The 17,096-nt window shown below is 35.4% G+C and overlaps 1 protein-coding gene across 1 annotated transcript in view; it reads left to right on the top strand.

Annotated features, from left to right (window-relative positions):
- The first annotated feature begins 2,244 nt into the window (after positions 1 to 2,244).
- LOC145255644 (pre-rRNA 2'-O-ribose RNA methyltransferase FTSJ3-like) overlaps positions 2,245 to 17,096 on the top strand; it is a 113,939-nt gene continuing 99,087 nt past the window's right edge. Inside the window, exons 1-4 of the mRNA XM_080114184.1 lie at positions 2,245 to 2,410; positions 7,990 to 8,142; positions 12,234 to 12,313; positions 16,965 to 17,064. Of these exons, the coding sequence (XP_079970310.1) occupies positions 2,344 to 2,410; positions 7,990 to 8,142; positions 12,234 to 12,313; positions 16,965 to 17,064 (400 nt within the window). The 5' untranslated portion in view covers positions 2,245 to 2,343. The remainder of the gene's footprint in view (positions 2,411 to 7,989; positions 8,143 to 12,233; positions 12,314 to 16,964; positions 17,065 to 17,096) is intronic.

Below are 17,096 nucleotides of genomic sequence, written 5' to 3'. Positions count from 1 at the left end.
CGAACAGCACTGAAAGAAGTTACTGAGTTTACGTACCTGGGAAGCAACATAGGTTCCATGGAGAAAAATATCGAAATTTGCATCTCAAAAGCATAGGCTACATTAGATAAGCAGCGGTCAGTATGGAGTTCAAGGCTAACTGAAAACTGAAAAAGGCAGTTCTTCAGAGCAGTGGCGGAATCTGTCCTTGTTTATGGTGCTACAACCTGGACACTCACCAAAAGATTGAAAAGAAAGTAAGACAATATGTACACTCATATACTATAGACAGTGTTAAATATATCTTGGCAAGATCATCTCATGAAACAGCAACTTTATGGCAGCCTATCTGCCATATCTGCTACCACCAGGGAGCAATATTTATGATTTGCGAGTCATGACCAGAGGAGCAAGCAAGAGCTGGTGAGAAATGTATTGCTGTAAACTCCATAGCACAGGCATATGAGCATAGGACAACCTAGATCCATGTACATCCAGCTAATTTCATGACGCTAACTGAATATTATGGCCTGTGTTTTTATATAAAGGCAGACGCATATTGGAGGTTGAGAACCGATTTTATTTACGACCAACAATTTGCATTAGGAGAGGCAAAGTGTTCGTAGGATGGAATGTGATTTAACAAAGGAGATGAATGTTCGTAAAATTTTTGTAGGTATGTATGAATTGACAAGGAATAAATGTTCGTAAAATGTTTGTAGGTATGTATGAATTGACAAGGAATGAATTTTTGTAAACTGTTTGTAGGTATGTGTGAATTGACAAGGAATGAATGTTCGTAAAATGTAACTTATCTTTTCGACGATGGAGAGGGTTAGGGTAGGCCGGTCATCCTGCTATCGCTGATGCATGTCCTGGCTTGTAATTGGAAAGCGAGTCTCTTTTTTCATCAGCGCTAGCAGCCCGGCATCTTCGTCTTCTTTCTCTTTCTCTCTTCTTTGGTTTGTGTGAATTAGGCATTGTTTAGAATTGAAGGCGTTTGGCCCATAACATGAGAGCATAGTCGGCTTCAGTTCACTGGTGCCTTATTTCTTTTTCTTCTTCATCTCTTTAGGTCGGGTGGGAGAATCCATCCGTGCATTCACTGACGCAGCAGGGCGAATCTCTCTTCCCATCTTCTCATCGGTTCCCTCAGATCCTTTGTTTTTATAGTGGCAAACTGGCTCCCAGCGACTGTAATATTTGAGGTGTTTATTTTAGGCGTGGAGCTCTGCCATTGGTTGATAATTATTTTGTGGTTATCTTATTTTTTTCTTCCCAAGCGGAAACGATGCGTGGAGCCATGTGCAAACAACGATTTTTTATTTTGTCTCTCATGGTGGATGCGTTAACATCCGGTTCGCTGCCAATTCTCATCATGTTCCCACAATATCTAAGGCAGTTGATGGAAGATGATGGAAGACAGGGATATCTGGAGAGAGAAAGCCCGACCAGATAGATAAATAAAATAGACTTTTCATGCAACTGCAACTGATACACTATCATATAATGATCAATTTAGTATATTATTTCATTTTTCAAACTTATGTACTATCTTTCAAGGCTCAATTCTGGGCAAAGAGTAGTGTAGTGTTTGTGCCGTCATCATAATACCATTCTGCTATGCACTACCTCCTCCTTTTCTTTGGGGGCTTGGTAATATAGTGTCTATTCTGTTATCATGAGATTATCATCCCAGGAATTACCCTCTCCTTTGGAGAGGTGCATTGTAATATCTCTTTTGTTATAATTCCATCCTCCTTTATTTTGAGAGGGAGAGGTAGTTTAGTATTTTTTCCGTTATCATGAGACCATCCTCCCAGGCATTATCCCTTATTTTGCAGGGTAATGTAGTACATCATCGTTCATGATATATACTAGCAGTAATGTCTGATCAGATGGAGCATATTTTTTACTGGTCCCAATGATAAAATGGTGAACCAGAAAAACAGGCGACTTAATGTCTGCGGCACACAATGATAGATAAATAGTTATTCTGTTTTTCTAAAAAATAAAAAAAATCAATAGATATTTCATACAGTAATATATTTATATAATACTAAAAACAACAGTAATATTTTATTTATTATTTTATGCAAAAATAATTGAGGCTAATGCAATTTTTTTTATCTGACACTGTTTACTTCGGACTTTGAGTCAACTGTTCTTCTGATTACCCAATAAAATAATATAAATCATGATTTCTTATGTCAAATTTTGTTTTTTTAACATAACTTTGTATTGCACCGGAATTTTAATTTAAACGCGAAGTTTTTTTTATGTGCACCGTTTAGAGTTCTCTCCCCTGGTTACATACAGTTTTCCTTTACTTCTCCCACATTTATTTTCCGTGCATGATCCAAGATGGGTAAGAAGGCCAAACTTGGAAAAGCCCGTAAGGATAGATTTTATAAACTCGCTAAGGAAACTGGTAAGTAAATCAATCAGTTTATTTAATGCAGTAATTTTATTTCAGCTGCGTCATTTGTTTGTTGTTTCGGACGATCTCTTTTTATTGAAACTCCTGGTGACCACGTGTGAACGAGTTTTAAAATGGCGAAACACGAAATATAATGTAGTAGACTTTCTTTTTCGTTTAGAAAATTCTCTTTGGCTGATTTAAATCTCAAACACCGGAATGTTATTTTTATTAAGTTGATCTCGACATAATTTGTGTTTGTTTACTTCGTATTCGAAGTGTTGTAACTTATTATGGCTCGTGTTAAATTTACATGTGACACGAACTGTTTACGGGTAATTTTATAGAATCACTCCCGTCTCCAAAAGGGAGATATTTTAATGGTTTTAGAAAACATTGGGACCATTATCCTGAGCTCCGGTCGTAATAGTCCCCATCCCTCAGGTACTTGTACAGTTTAACACCCCCTGGTAATTTTAGAAACACATTCTTAATATGAGGAGATGGGCTTGCTAACTTTTCCTTGCCGCGGACGAACTTCGGGTATGTTTTACTATAGACAACAAACCGAAAAACTGTTCAAATAACAACTATAACAAATTGTATTAGTGCACTTATTGATCCGTGCTGAAATAATAACGTTATTATTTAAAAAGGCATTTTTAACATGGGGAGGGGAGGGTGTTTTGTACCTATTCTATACTTTAACCTTACAATTGATTAAAAAAAAAAAACTTTAATTAAACTTGATTAAAAAAAATTGCACGGATCGGTAAGTGCACTAGCACCTAACAAATAAATGCTACCAAAAATAAGATGAATTTCTCTTCTACCTACCTAATGTTGAAAAAATAAGGGAAGCATAATGCCAAGAGGGGGGGGGGGGTGGAGATCCGGAGGGTCGGTTCTACCCTACGGTGTCATCGATGAATGGTGATTAGATTAGCGATGGACTGGGAGAAGTCGTAGGGGCGCTACGTGCGGGTGTTCTTGGTTCCTTTCTGAGTTTCTTGTCCAGCAACTCACCACGGAGACGACGTGTCATCTGTCATCATTTAGGTGTTAACTGACTTCCGAGTTGGGGTCCCGAAATAACGATCATTTTACAATCCTTTATACCGGCCCCATCTCGGAGCATCCAGTTCATTCTTGTTGGAATTAAATTTTCAACACAAATAAATATTCGCCTGACATTTATTTGGATTTTTATCAGTATTTTCGGTGCTTGTTAAGATAGTCAACAGATGGATTTTTTTTTTTTTTTTTTTTACATGGTGGTGGTGGTCATGGTCACCACTTATCAAGGCCTGGAGGCCACTCGGGAATAAGGGTTATTGTGTGTACAGTAATCAGTGGGATAGTATTGTAGTAATCGTTAGTATTAGAGATTTGATAAAGTGTCTTACTTAAGGGGGCGGGGGCGGTTCATCAGAAATTTGTTTATGTTAGACTTGATGACATCCAAGTTGTAGTCAGGTGGGAAACAGGCAAACGGAAGAGAGTTCCACAAGCGTGCACTGCACTTCAAAGAAAGAAGCTTTGTTCGTGGAATCTACGTTTTGATTTAGACACAGATAAAGAGTGGGGAAAATTAATGACAGTGGTTTCAGCTAGACTGGTGTTTATCGTGAAAAATTGGCGAGGGGGGGACCAGAGATTGGAACTCAGATGAGCACTTCTTGCCATGGAAATAATGATAAAACAGACAGGCTTGCAACGTCTCTTCTGTGGGAGAGAGGTTGCAGGGAAGAGAAAAGGGCATCGCCCACTAAGCCACAAATCTATTTTGTACTCTGTCAAGGCAGCTCCTGCTCGGATGTGGTAGCAGTACTCCATCTTTGGACGTACTTGGCTTTTATATAGACAGAGAAGTGCATCAGCATGAGTATGTTTTAAGCAAAAATAATATTATGTACTTACTTGTCACGTTGAAAATAGTAAGTTGAACATTTTGCATTTCAATTTGCCAACATATTTCTGTACGCATTATTCATCCATCCAAACAAAGATTTTACTCGTTATAAACAATATTTGGTGTATGATTACTATTTCCTGTTAATTTCAGTGTTATGTGACCAGTAGTTGAGGAGTTTATCGGTTAAATACTTGGTGCTAGTGCACTTATTGATCCGTGCTGTAATAATGTTATTATTTAGAAAGCCATTTTTAACATTGGGAGGGTGTTTTGTACCGATCCTGTACTTTAACCTTACAATTTAATAAAAACAAATATAATAAAACTAATTAAACTTGAAAATACCATTTAAAAAATAGCATGGATCAATAAGTGCACTAGCACCAAATATTTTTACACACACACACACATGTTATTGAAAAAATTAAAGGAAGCACCAATGCCAAGAGAGGTTCAGTTCTACCCTAAAGTGCCTTCGTCTCTGCCATTTTACATCTGAGGGGGGATTAGCATATATGTACTAGGAGGAGTGATGGAGGTGCACTGGTCCTTGGATATATATTGATGAACGTGCCTTGGGCCAGTTGAGAGGTTAGTAGGCTAATTGGTCTTTGGTGTACACCACTTTATTCATTGTAAACAAAGAAATGTGATTTTTAACGAAAGTCGAATTGACTTTATCAAGATAGACGGATGATACTTCTGCATTTTATCAACCCACAATTTCCACAAAGTTACTTGGGCGTGCCCGGCAGATGATGGGAAGAACCGGAAACGGTCGACAAGTAATTTTCTGGATATTAAAACATTTTTTCCAATGCATTACTTAACTAGCAGGATCCGTTAACCGGCATTGTCCAGTGGAAACTTGCCCCCTCCTCACCCAAAAGTAAATTACAGTTGTTGTTGGTAGTCACTGCTGTTCCTGAACAATTGTGGACACTGGCGGTCATGGCCAAAATGAAATAATCTGGCTTTCACTGGCGATTAGTGCTGGTTTGGGGCGATAACCTGCACATACTGTTTTAATCGAAGAAAACCAATTAAGGGAATGTGTAAATCGCTATGAATTAATAAAATTACAAAAAAATTGTCCGTTAGAATAATAATGGAATGTGAAAACAGGAGTTTTAGAAGTTTGGGGTTCTCACTGTATATGAACTATTTAGAGTGATTGAAATCAGTGGTGACAGTCCTAGCTGTTTGTTTGTTGTTCAAGTCTTCCTCTTCTTTTTAACTCTTCCACCAATTGTATCAAAGTAAATTCCAGTTTTGTCTTTTTTTAACGTGTAAAAAAAAAAAGCAATTATGACTTTTTTCACTTCACTTCTTTGAGTATTGTCATGTTAAGAAGAACAGCGTTTGGAATAGACATTCTGAACTCACCATGTTAAGAACAGCTTTTGGAATAGACAACGCCAATCTCCCCACGTAAAGAACAAGTTTTTTTTTTGGGGGGGGGGGATAACAGTGTTGGTAGGAGACAAGAAGATTTATTTACCGTATGTGCGTACAAACCTGGCAGCCAGTGAATTACAGTGCATAATACAGGTCTTTATATCTCTAAGTACTTGTCTCCACAAAGTTTGAAAGATTTTCTTAATCAACATAGTTGAAAACCTATAAAAGTCTAAAGAAAATTGTGGAGGTAGACCTAATGTACAAATTCCCCCCCCCCCCCCGTTCCCCAAGATTTACATGTGAACAATTTCGAGCATCAGTCAGAAAAGAAAATTTAATAAAATACTCCACAGAATTTAAAATCGGTGAAAACACAAGTATATAATTGTTTCCGTGTGCAATGAAATTTATTTTAAAACTGCAGCGAAGGTAATCGGTGTCAAAAAAAAAAATCTAATTGTCAACCGGAATAGTAAATGTCAAAAATGACAAAAAAAAAAAAAACATGTTTTTCTTAATTTATTTATTTTTTTTTAGGGCAGGTTTTTATTTGGGGGGGGGGATAGTGCTATGTCAGTATTTTGTACATGTTTACATTTCCAATCCATTGCTGTGTTTACATTTTTTTTTAGTGTTTCTGACGTTCAAACAAAGACGGAGAAGACGTTATGTATATAAAGTTTTTTTACTTGTGTATATTTGTTCCAGTAAATAAAGTTATCAGTATTTAATTGTCTGTTTATAAGTGGTTAATATGTTTGTATTTCTTCTCTTAATTTTTTTAGCACTAGTATCTCATGGAGAGAACAATGCCATTTTTGTAAACTTTTAGAAGTGTTCGTTTATTTAGGAATTAGTTTCATTCTGGAATATGAGAATGGCAGATCTCAGCCAATCAGAAAGAGCGGAACATGGCTAGGGAGCAGTTATTATTTAGGATTCCGAAATTGAAAAGAATATGCTATGTCAGCCAGTTATGGAGGATGTAATCACACTATAGTTGAAAAATGTAGAATTGGTAGTGGTGAGAGCACTAAATATTGAGAGAGAAAAATAGGAACTTCTTCCTCTGTAGATGTTGCTCATCGGATCTAATGTAGCATTTTATTATGAGTGAATGTGACAGAAATGGTGGTTGTAAGCTACATAAGATAGTGGCTGTCAGGGTAGATGCATCGAATTTGTATGTGGCATCTGTTGTTGCAAACCTTCGATACATTGGTTCAGAAGTGAATTTCTGCAATCAAAATATTATATATAGATGAATTTCAGTGGTCATCGCTATTCTTAATGTTGGAAGGAGGGGAGGTTGTAACAATTTAACGTTTTTTGTAATAACATTTACCTGGTTATTCCCGTCATCTGCCGGGCACACCTGAGTAACTTCTGTGAAAACCGGGGGTTGATAAATGCAGAAGTACGAGACTTGTCTCTGTGTGTGTAAGGTTTTGAGAACTTCCTTTTTTGCTTACCAAATGGGTTCCTCTTAAGAACCAGACTTCTCAATCTACCGTTGGCAATCACCATGACAACAATACAGGACTTTCAAAAACCATGTCACTCCATTAATGTATGAATGTGTCAGGGTAATGCTTGATTGATTGTGAGTGGCTTTTGCGTAACTTCTTGATGAGCCTCGACATCAAAAGTTTATCTATAAACTGGTGGCACCCACTGGTTGGAGGAAGCGCCGAGGTGGTCAACTAAAGATGTGTTTTGCAATAGTCAAATTAGACATGGAACTCGTGTTTGGTCCAACGCTAACAAAAACTCAAAAACAAAGGAACCTGATAGGTCTTGAACTGTCATCTAAGCTTCGGCCTTTGTCCCATTAATGAAATGTTGCATGCCTCTGCTTGTTCTACAAGTATTTTAATGGTGGATGCTCTGACGAACTACAAACCCTTGTACCCCTTCGACGTAAATAACCTTGACAAACCTGACAAGCAGCAAAATCTCACCTCTACACAGTAGAAATTCCTAGATGTAAGAAAGCCTTCTAGTCTAATAGTTTCTTCTGCAGAACTTCTAAACTTTGGAAGTAGATAGAGAAAAGGAATAATAAGAAAGTGGAAGCAGAAAATGACATTGACTTCATCAGGAAATTTTCTTCTTTTTTTAAAGCTTATCCAATTCATTTTTATTTTGTACTTTTTTTTTTCTTTCCGCTAATGGCATGCAATTTTTTCTTTCCGCTGATCGTATGCAATTTTTTCTTTCCGCTGATCGTATGCAATTTTTTCTTTCCGCTGATCGTATGCAATTCTCGTTTCAGGATACCGTTCTCGTGCTGCTTTTAAATTAATCCAGTTGAATCGTAAATTCGAGTTTCTTCAAAAGTCTCGTGTCGTTGTCGACTTGTGTGCTGCTCCCGGTGGTTGGTTACAAGTTGCCGCTGAAAATACTCCCGTCTCGAGTCTTGTTATTGGTAAGTTTCATAGAAATGTTTAATTAATTATTTTTGTTCCTTTTCTCCACGTTAAAAAACGACTCTGGTGTCTAACTCTGTCCCGTGGGGAGACATTGTAAATAGGGACCATAGAATATGTCACTATTATTCTAATAAATATATATATGTATACTAGCAGACCACCCGGTGTTGCCCAGTCGTAATATATGCTTATTTTAATTCATGCAGATTTCATATTTATTATTATAAAGCAAATTCTCTATTGATTATTATATTGTACCCAATATATACACTCATGAGCAAAAAAAAAAATGGGCCAAGTGTGAAAGAAGGAAGAAGTCGATTTTTCAATATTCTTCTATGAATTTTTGTTAATTTTAACTGAAAATTTCTATTTTGCAGATCATTATTATTATAGCATATAATAATAAGTAGAAAAATTAATCCTAAAAATGGTAAGACCGCATCTTGGCAAGGATATAAAAAAAAAAACGAATTGCAGGATTAAGGCAGTTGAAAATGATTTACAAGCAGAGTTTTGATATTTTAAGAAAAGAAAATGTGAAAACATCTCTTTCTGTAGTGAAGCGCTTTGTTCAAAGTCAAAAGCTTGGTAAAAGGGAAATCTGGATCTGGTCGTCCTAGAGCATCCACTTTGAAGGATGATCTCATGCTTAAATTAACTGTTTTGAAGGATTGAAAGAAAACTTATGTTAACCATAGCAAAGAATTCAAAACGGTTGGAAATTCTCTTTCTAGATATATAATATCCAGATGAATGAAAGAAATGGGGTTTTCTTCTAAAAGGTGTGCAAAGAAGCCATTTTTATCTAAGAAGAACATCAATGATAGAAAGATTTTTCTCGTGTTATGGCAAGAAAGATACAGACTGGTTCAGGAATGTTTTCTGGTTAAATGAATCAAGATTTTGTCTTGTTAGTGATGCTCCCGAACGGTGCAATCGAAGAACTTGAGAAAGATTTTTGCCAAGTTGTATAAAAACGACAGTTAAATACGGGAATGGAGGGATAATGGTATGGGGAACTTTTACTGCAGCAGGAGTTGGGGAACATATTAAATGTAAGAAGTCAATCAATGCAAAGGAATACATTCAAATATTAGAAATAAGACTGTTACCAGAAGCTGGGAATATCCCAGAACATTATTTTTCAACATGATAATGCCCCTGCACACACTGCTAAAGTCACAAAAAAAATGGTTTTCTGATAATTCAATTAATGTGATATTTTGGCCAGATCAAAGCCCCGATTTAAACCCAATCAAGAATATTTGGTCCATAATATCTTGTGCATTGGCTAGAAGAACCTTTTCGAATAATGACAAACTGTGGGAAGGTGTGCAAAGTGAATGGAATAGCATCTCCTCTCCACAGTGTTCCACTTTGGTTGAGAGCATGTCTAAAAGGATTGATCTTTTAAAGAAATCAAAAGGGAATGCGATTCCATACTAAGCATTTATTAAAGTAAATGTTGTATTCTTGTTTAAGTTTCCTTGTTCAATTGTTGATTGTTCAATATAGCTTTTAGTGCAATAAAATGTATAAAATTTGTTTGGCCCATTTTTTTTTGCTCATGAGTGTATAGTAATAATTTCAAAAGTTAAAAAAAAACAAAGGCTTTGGTGCCATCAGTTTAAATTGAAACCAAAGCAATTAGTGCTTCAGCCATAATCATTGTTAGCTTCATCAATACCATCTGAGCTATCCCCACATGGATAAAAAAAAAAAAGGCTAAAAATTAAGAAACTTTAAGATAAAAATGTATATGTATGCATGCTCAAAAAATAGTCATGTTACCTCTGCCAAGGTCAACAGGTTTTTTTTTTTTTTTTTTTTTTTTTTTTTTTTTTTTTTTTTCAATTTTGAACCCATGGCAAGCTATTTTTACAGGCTAAAAAAAAAACAAATCAAAAGTGTACTACAGCTCCGAGTACTCCATATATCAAATTTCAACTCTGTAGACTAAATATTCAGAGAGGAGTTTGGTAGAGACTTTTTACGCACATACCAACGTCTCTTACATATATATACAGATATATATAAAATTATTTCCATATATGGGAACGTTTTCATCTTAAATTTGGTTCATTTATGCAGAATGTAGAAACTATGCATAAATAGAATTCAGCATAATAGTTAAATGAAACCAATCATCCAATAAGAAGCAATAAAAAAAAATTAATAATTAATTAATGCACACTCGTTTTTCAAGGCAATATGCAAATTAGTTATCCTTCATGTAGTCTTTTTGCATATCCATGACTGAGTATATTAAAAAGTTCATTTTAATAGTTTTTAAATAGAAAAAATAGGCTTTTAATGTCAATTGCCCGGACGTAAAATTCGCTTAAATATGATATTTTAATTTGTCCAGATTTTGTATATATTATTATAGAGTCGTGATTTCAAAAGTTTAAAAAAAAAAAAAAAAAAATAGAAAGTATTTAGGTGCCATCAGCTAGAATTGAAACCAAAACTATAGCATTCAAAGCTGGTGACGTTACCATTGTATCAACGTGCCATGCATATGAACCAATTAAAAATAAACTAAGATGAATGTACAAGATATTTAATGATTTTATTTTTTTCAATTTTAACCCATTTTTGACCCCTTAAAAACTATTTTAACTGGCTAAAGATGCATAAAAGAATAGCCTGTAAAAAATTCAATCATTTGAGGCCCTTAGCATTGCTCTGCAACTTTTAGTTTTGGAGGAGATAGAGTTATAAAATATAGACAGACAGATGTATAGTTGTTTATATATTTAATTTGAATCATTCAGACTGTTATAATATGTATGTGTTATCTAACTGCGTTTCTAACTGCTTATTTAATGAACTATTGTCCTTGTGTCCCTAATGTCTATTTTAACGGCCCATTACTCCTCTAGTTGTGTATCTATGTGTGCATATTAGAGAACATATAATTCACACATAACATGGTGACAAACCTGTCCGCTGTTGGCTGCCTCTGTTTTTGGCCACTGCCTGGAGGATATATCGATCATCTTGAGTGGAGCCAGACATGTACCAAAGACGCTTCAAGATGAATGAGTGTTTTTTTATTATATATATATATATATATATATATATATATATATATAATAAAATGGATACGGTCTCCGCTAATCGAGCCAGAGATGTCTCGTGTCGCGGGGTTCGAATCGTTCGACTGGTAGTAATCGTGACACCCTGCACTGAAGAATCCCGAAAGGATGAAACACTAGTGTCTGTAGGTATTTAATTATTATAGTAAAAAAATAATTATATATATATATATATATATATATATATATATAAACACTCCTTCATCTTGAAGCGTCTTATATATATAATATATTTTATTCACTCCTCAGGCATCTCACCACAGCAGAACTGGAGCGAATCTTGGCTTGTGGTTTTTCTATTCACCTCTCTCATCAGGAGACCCTCTTAACCCATCTTGCTTGTTTGACGTCTTGGGTTCAACTCTTTAAACTTAACTCTGCTTGGAATGTCTCTGTTTGTCAAGAATCCACTGCGTGTGTGCATAACCAGCGATAATTCTTGCGTTGCCCAGCTTAATATGCAACAAGACTACTGTCCTCGTCTTGAGTTTTATTTGCACAACGTTTCAATCAATGTAACCTCTGACCTTCTTTAGATCTATCATATTTGATTCTGGAATCTGCACAGAATTTCGGATGAGACATTTTATTTAACCCGGAGGTGTAGTATGCTTTCATTCTATCAGCCATGACTGGGTAGAAGTCCTAAGTAATTCACTATTGCATTTTTGAGTGTTGCCCAAATTGAGGATTGAACCTTCAACCTCTAGAAAAGTGTAACATTACAACTGAATTTTATCAAATACTTTATTCACTGTGTTATTGCGGACAAGCTACGTCTAAAGAACATCGGGGGTAACATCAACTGAAATGCGCAAATAATTCTAAAGATGAGACCTGTAGTCTGAGTAATCCAAATAGTTAATCCTCATCTCAAAAATGCAGAAACATATTATTGCTATTTTTTATTTAGAAAAAATAAAAATTAACCCACACTTGTTTATTTTTTATAGAATTCTGGATGTTCATGCTTTCTCTTTCAGGTGTTGATCTTGTCCCTATTCGACCGATTCCGAAGACTATTTGTTTACAGAATGATATCACGACTGAAAGTTGCCGGCAGGTAAGAAATTCTCATTTTCATGGAAACCTCAGATCGGTAAATGCAGAAGTACCGGTAACTCAATAGCAATGCTATGATCAGCCTTGGTGAGAAAATCGGCATACAAATAATATGAATGGAGACCGTATCTTTGGTGGAAACAACTTTTATACATGTCTATGTTTGTCTCTAAAATCCAACTTTCATGGCTAGCCATGAAAGTTGGACTTTAGAGCTAGCCATGTAAAAACGAAAAAAAGCTATAAATGAAGATAAATTACTGTTTCTAAATATTGGTAAGAATTTTGAATTTCTTTTTTTTATAAATGCGTTAATAGTTGTATATAACAATTCGACTTGTGAAAAAATAATGAATTTATCTTCTGCTATGATGTGCTGATTAAGATTAAAAAAAAAAAAAAGGTGCTTCTTCATTATTGCAGGGTGAAACAATAAAAGTGTCACCCAAAGAAAAACAACACTACAGCTTTATTTTAAGACTTTTATTGAAAAAATCAATTCAGATAACTTGATTATGTAACAGAGCTATTCAATGTGTACCTGCCTTCAGCCTAAATCACCACCTTGATACAGGAACTGGGAGCATGCCTTTTCCAAAAGCGTCGGCAGCAGCTCGGTGAATACTTAGCGGATGGCAGTAATCAGGCTGACTTTAATGTTGCAGGAAGTCATGCTGGTGATGTTCTTGGCAGATGACCAAATGAAGTAGTCTAGCGGGTTCAAATCAGAGAAAGTGGCAGTGAGAGAAGAGTATAAAGTCGTAGCACTTCTTTTGAAGCCAAACCTGGGTTTCTTTGGTTTTGTGGGCCGGCACCAAGTCCTACTGCCACATCCTGGGTCTGCCAGCGCCCATCTGATTGCACCAGGGGATCACCACACTCTTCTACACATCCAGGTACACTTTTAGTGTTGACTTTTAAGCCGACTTCAAAGATGTGAGGTGGCAAGATGTGGCCCTTATTTGAAACCACACTAAAGACCATAACCATGGCCGGAAACTTTGTTTTCATCACCCTGGGCACATCCCTTGTATTTGCAGCAATCCAGCGATGCACTTTGAGGGTGCTGGCAATGGTCCTACTGTCATAACTTGGATTGGTAGAGAACACGAGTTGTACAGCGGCACATCTCCGATCTCACTTGTTGAATATTGTGTCACTTTCAGACATGATAGAAGGCTTCTATCACTCTTGGGATTTGTACACAACTGGCCAAGTAGTAGATGTTCTGCAACAAAAAAAGAAAACCAGTTTTCATCAAACAGAAATGGAATCATGTTGTCTTTCCTACGGTGACAATTTTATCGTTCTGCCCAGTAGAGTTAAATTCAAAAATTAAAATATTGAATTTCAAATAAAACCAATGGTATCTACTTAATTGTCATGTCACTGTAAAAATGACGAAAACTCAAAAGATAGAAAATTAATTTTTAGAGAAAAGGTTTCAAAGACAGCAAAAATTGTACTTCCTAATTTTTGGCATATCAGTTCCTTCACTTTTATAGTTCTTCAGTATTTTTATTGTGAAGCGATTTCTTGAAATGAAATATAAGAAAAATATATTATTGAAAAGTATACAATAAAAATTAAAATTATACAAATAAAAATAACAAACAGTCTTTATTCGCACTTTTAATAATAAATTTAAAATAAGTTTTTATTTTATTTGGACTTTGTTTATGAAATTATAAAAAAAATTTTTTATTTTAATTTATATGAAAGTATAAAAATAAAATTTTTTAAATCAAAATAAATACTTTATATGCGTGAGAAAAAAAAGCTTCCGGTAGTGCTACGCTGAAAATTAGGAAGTACATTAGCTGACTATAACCAAAATTACTTATTCAAAAAACAAAAATACAAAAAAATTCTTTGTATGCATCATGGTACAAGGATGTCATATTCCAAAAATTACATAAATTGATCAGTTTTTTTTTTTTTTTTTTTTTTTAAACTAAGAAAATTAAAATTTACAATTTTTAGTAATTTTATTACTAAATGGATTTAGTATAAAGCTGCTTTTAGTCCTAATTATTTAAATTAAGTTGTCTCCCACTTATCTCTGCATTTGTTTCCAGTCGTCCTGTACAGACACTTCACTTGCCACGAGTATTTAACAATGTCTACTCAGAAGAGGAGTGGTTGGAGATTACGCATCTCCTACCACAAAAATTTCACATGCATGCACCCCTTCGTAGGTATCCATAGTCCGTCAAAGACTGAAATAGCCCTGTTATAATAAAATAGTAAATCAAGAATTTTATGATTTAATAAATCGAATAATCAAAGAGTATGAACACTTTTAAAACAAGAATCTAGAATGATAATGACACAATCTCTGTGTTTGTTTATTAAAATATTTTGTAAATAAAAACAAAAAAAAACTTCTCCCTACATAAAAAAAAAATCTATGATATTAAAGGAACTCAAAACGGCTGGGTCGAGTTTTATGAAATTTCACACAAAGGTACTGTATGTGCCTGGCAGTGTTCTTAGATAGGTTTTGTACCAAAATGTCTTTGATAAGTATCGGTAATCGAAATAATCCAACAAAAGAAGGGGCAAGCGATTTGATAGGGTATGGCATAAAGGTTTACTTCACAAGATCTCTAGCTATGATATAGCTGGAAATGTCTTCTCAATTAAATCATTTCTTTCTGATAGGTTCATAAGAGTAGTAGTTGATGGGCAAAAATCAGAAGCTCACAGTATTAATGCTGGAGTCCCTCGGGTCCATCCTGGGCCCAACTCTTTTTCTAATCTACATTAATGATCTTCCAAATCACATCCTTACATCATTTCTAGACATTTATGCTGATGACCATACCATTTATGGTAGCACATCTAAGACAGTAAATGACCAAGTTCTCTCCAATTCTCTCTCCTCTGATCTTGAGCATGTTGTGCAATGGGGAAAGGAGTGGCTGGTTACTTTAAATGCATCTAAAACCAAGTTTCTATCTTTACATCAACATTCTTATCCCCATCTAGCATCAATTAAAATGAATGGCTCTCGTTTTGGGAAGGCCTCAAGTTTTGACAAGCTTCTGGGCTGATCTTACGTGGAATACGTACATCAAATCTGTTGCCAAGGCAGCTGGAAAAATGGTCAGATCTTTCTATCGATCCAGTAGATATCTCACTGCTGATGCAATCCTCTATCTATATAAGAGCCAGGTATGTCCAAGGATGGAATACTGTTGCCACATCTGGGCAGGAGCTGCTAGAAAGGATTTGTCCTGCCTTGATAGAGTTTAAAATAGACTTTGTAGCCTCGTAGGAGATGTCCTTTTCTCTTCCCTGCAACCTCTATCTCATAGAAGAGATTTTGTGAGTTTGTCTCTGCTTTATCGTTATTTTCATGGAAAGTGTTCCTCCCTCGCCAAACTTTCACAAGAAACACTCGTCTAGCTGAAAACACTATTAATAATTCCCCCCACTCTTTATCTGTGCCTAAACCTAAACGTAGATTCCATGAACAAAGCTTCTTTCTTAGAACTGCACGCCTGTGGAACTGTCTTCCGTTTTCCTGCTTTCCAGCTGATTGCAATATGGCTGTCTTCAAGTCCAACGTAAACAAGTTTCTGATGAGCCGTTCCACTTAAGTTAAGAAATTTACCGAATTTCCATTACTATCGATTACTATATTGTCCTTTTGACTACTGTACACTCTTAACCCTTATCTTTGAGTGGCCTCTCCGCCTTGATAAGTGGTGACGCCTATGTAAAAAAAAAAAAAAAAAAAATTAACACCTTACACAGCTCAGCATGACTAGTACATTTCAGAAGTTTATTTACCACACAAGCCAAAAGTCCTGACATAAAATCAACAGTAGGTTCTTTAGGCGCGTTTGGAATGAATGTTTATATTTACAGTACAATTGCACCGTGATGCATGACTTTTGCATTTTAAACTTAAATTCAAGCGATTATATCTAAAAAAAAAAAAAAAAAAAAAAAATAGAATCAACGATAGGTTCTCTACAGTGCAATGTAATATTGTGGACTAAGTCACTGTGGGGAGGCATATGAAACTTCCTCCTGGTGCACCACGATGGGTCCCCAACTAGAGCAGGCAATCAATCGATTGGATTGAAAAGTGGGCGATTTCGATGACAATAAAAATATAGGAGTGTGAAACATTCATTGATCATCATTCAATCCTGGGCAACATCAGATCTTCTTGCTAGTATTTAATACATCTTCTCTCCTTTTCTTAATAGAAATCTCTGTTAAAATAAATTTTGTAACAAAAAACTGCATTTATTAAAAGTTTTGCAAATAAATTAAAATTAAAACCTGCACTCTACATTAAAAAAAAAAAATATTTAATATGTCTTCCCCCAACACACACATACCTTTGCAACATAAATTTTTCCCTATATTGAAAATCGACCTTGTGACAAGAAAACAAACGGCTCAAGTTTATTATGTTTTTGTTTAAAGATAGCACATGCATCAAAAGTCAACAGTTGTTCCTTTTGTTTTTCTTATTTTCAGGGGTCCTTGAAACCTAATTGATCCAATATATCTCCCATTTGGCAACGTTTGGTGAATACCATAAATTAAGTTTGATGTAGGAATTTGCTAAGAAAATATTTCAACCATTTCAAATGTATCTTAACATCTTTCTTCCCACTATTCCTTCACAGGCTATCAAGAAAGAATTGCAGACATGGCAGGTTGATACTGTGCTCAATGATGGTGCACCAAATGTTGGTAAATCCTGGGTTCATGATTCTTTTCAACAAGGTGAGTTCTAGACTTTGATATCACAGAATTCC

This window comes from Euprymna scolopes, chromosome 31 (assembly GCF_053919585.1).
Source record: "Euprymna scolopes isolate OS-2025 chromosome 31, ASM5391958v1, whole genome shotgun sequence".
NCBI classification, from domain to species: domain Eukaryota; kingdom Metazoa; phylum Mollusca; class Cephalopoda; order Sepiida; family Sepiolidae; genus Euprymna; species Euprymna scolopes.
Note: the sequence above shows the minus strand (reverse complement) of the source record. Positions and strands in the feature narration are given on the sequence as shown.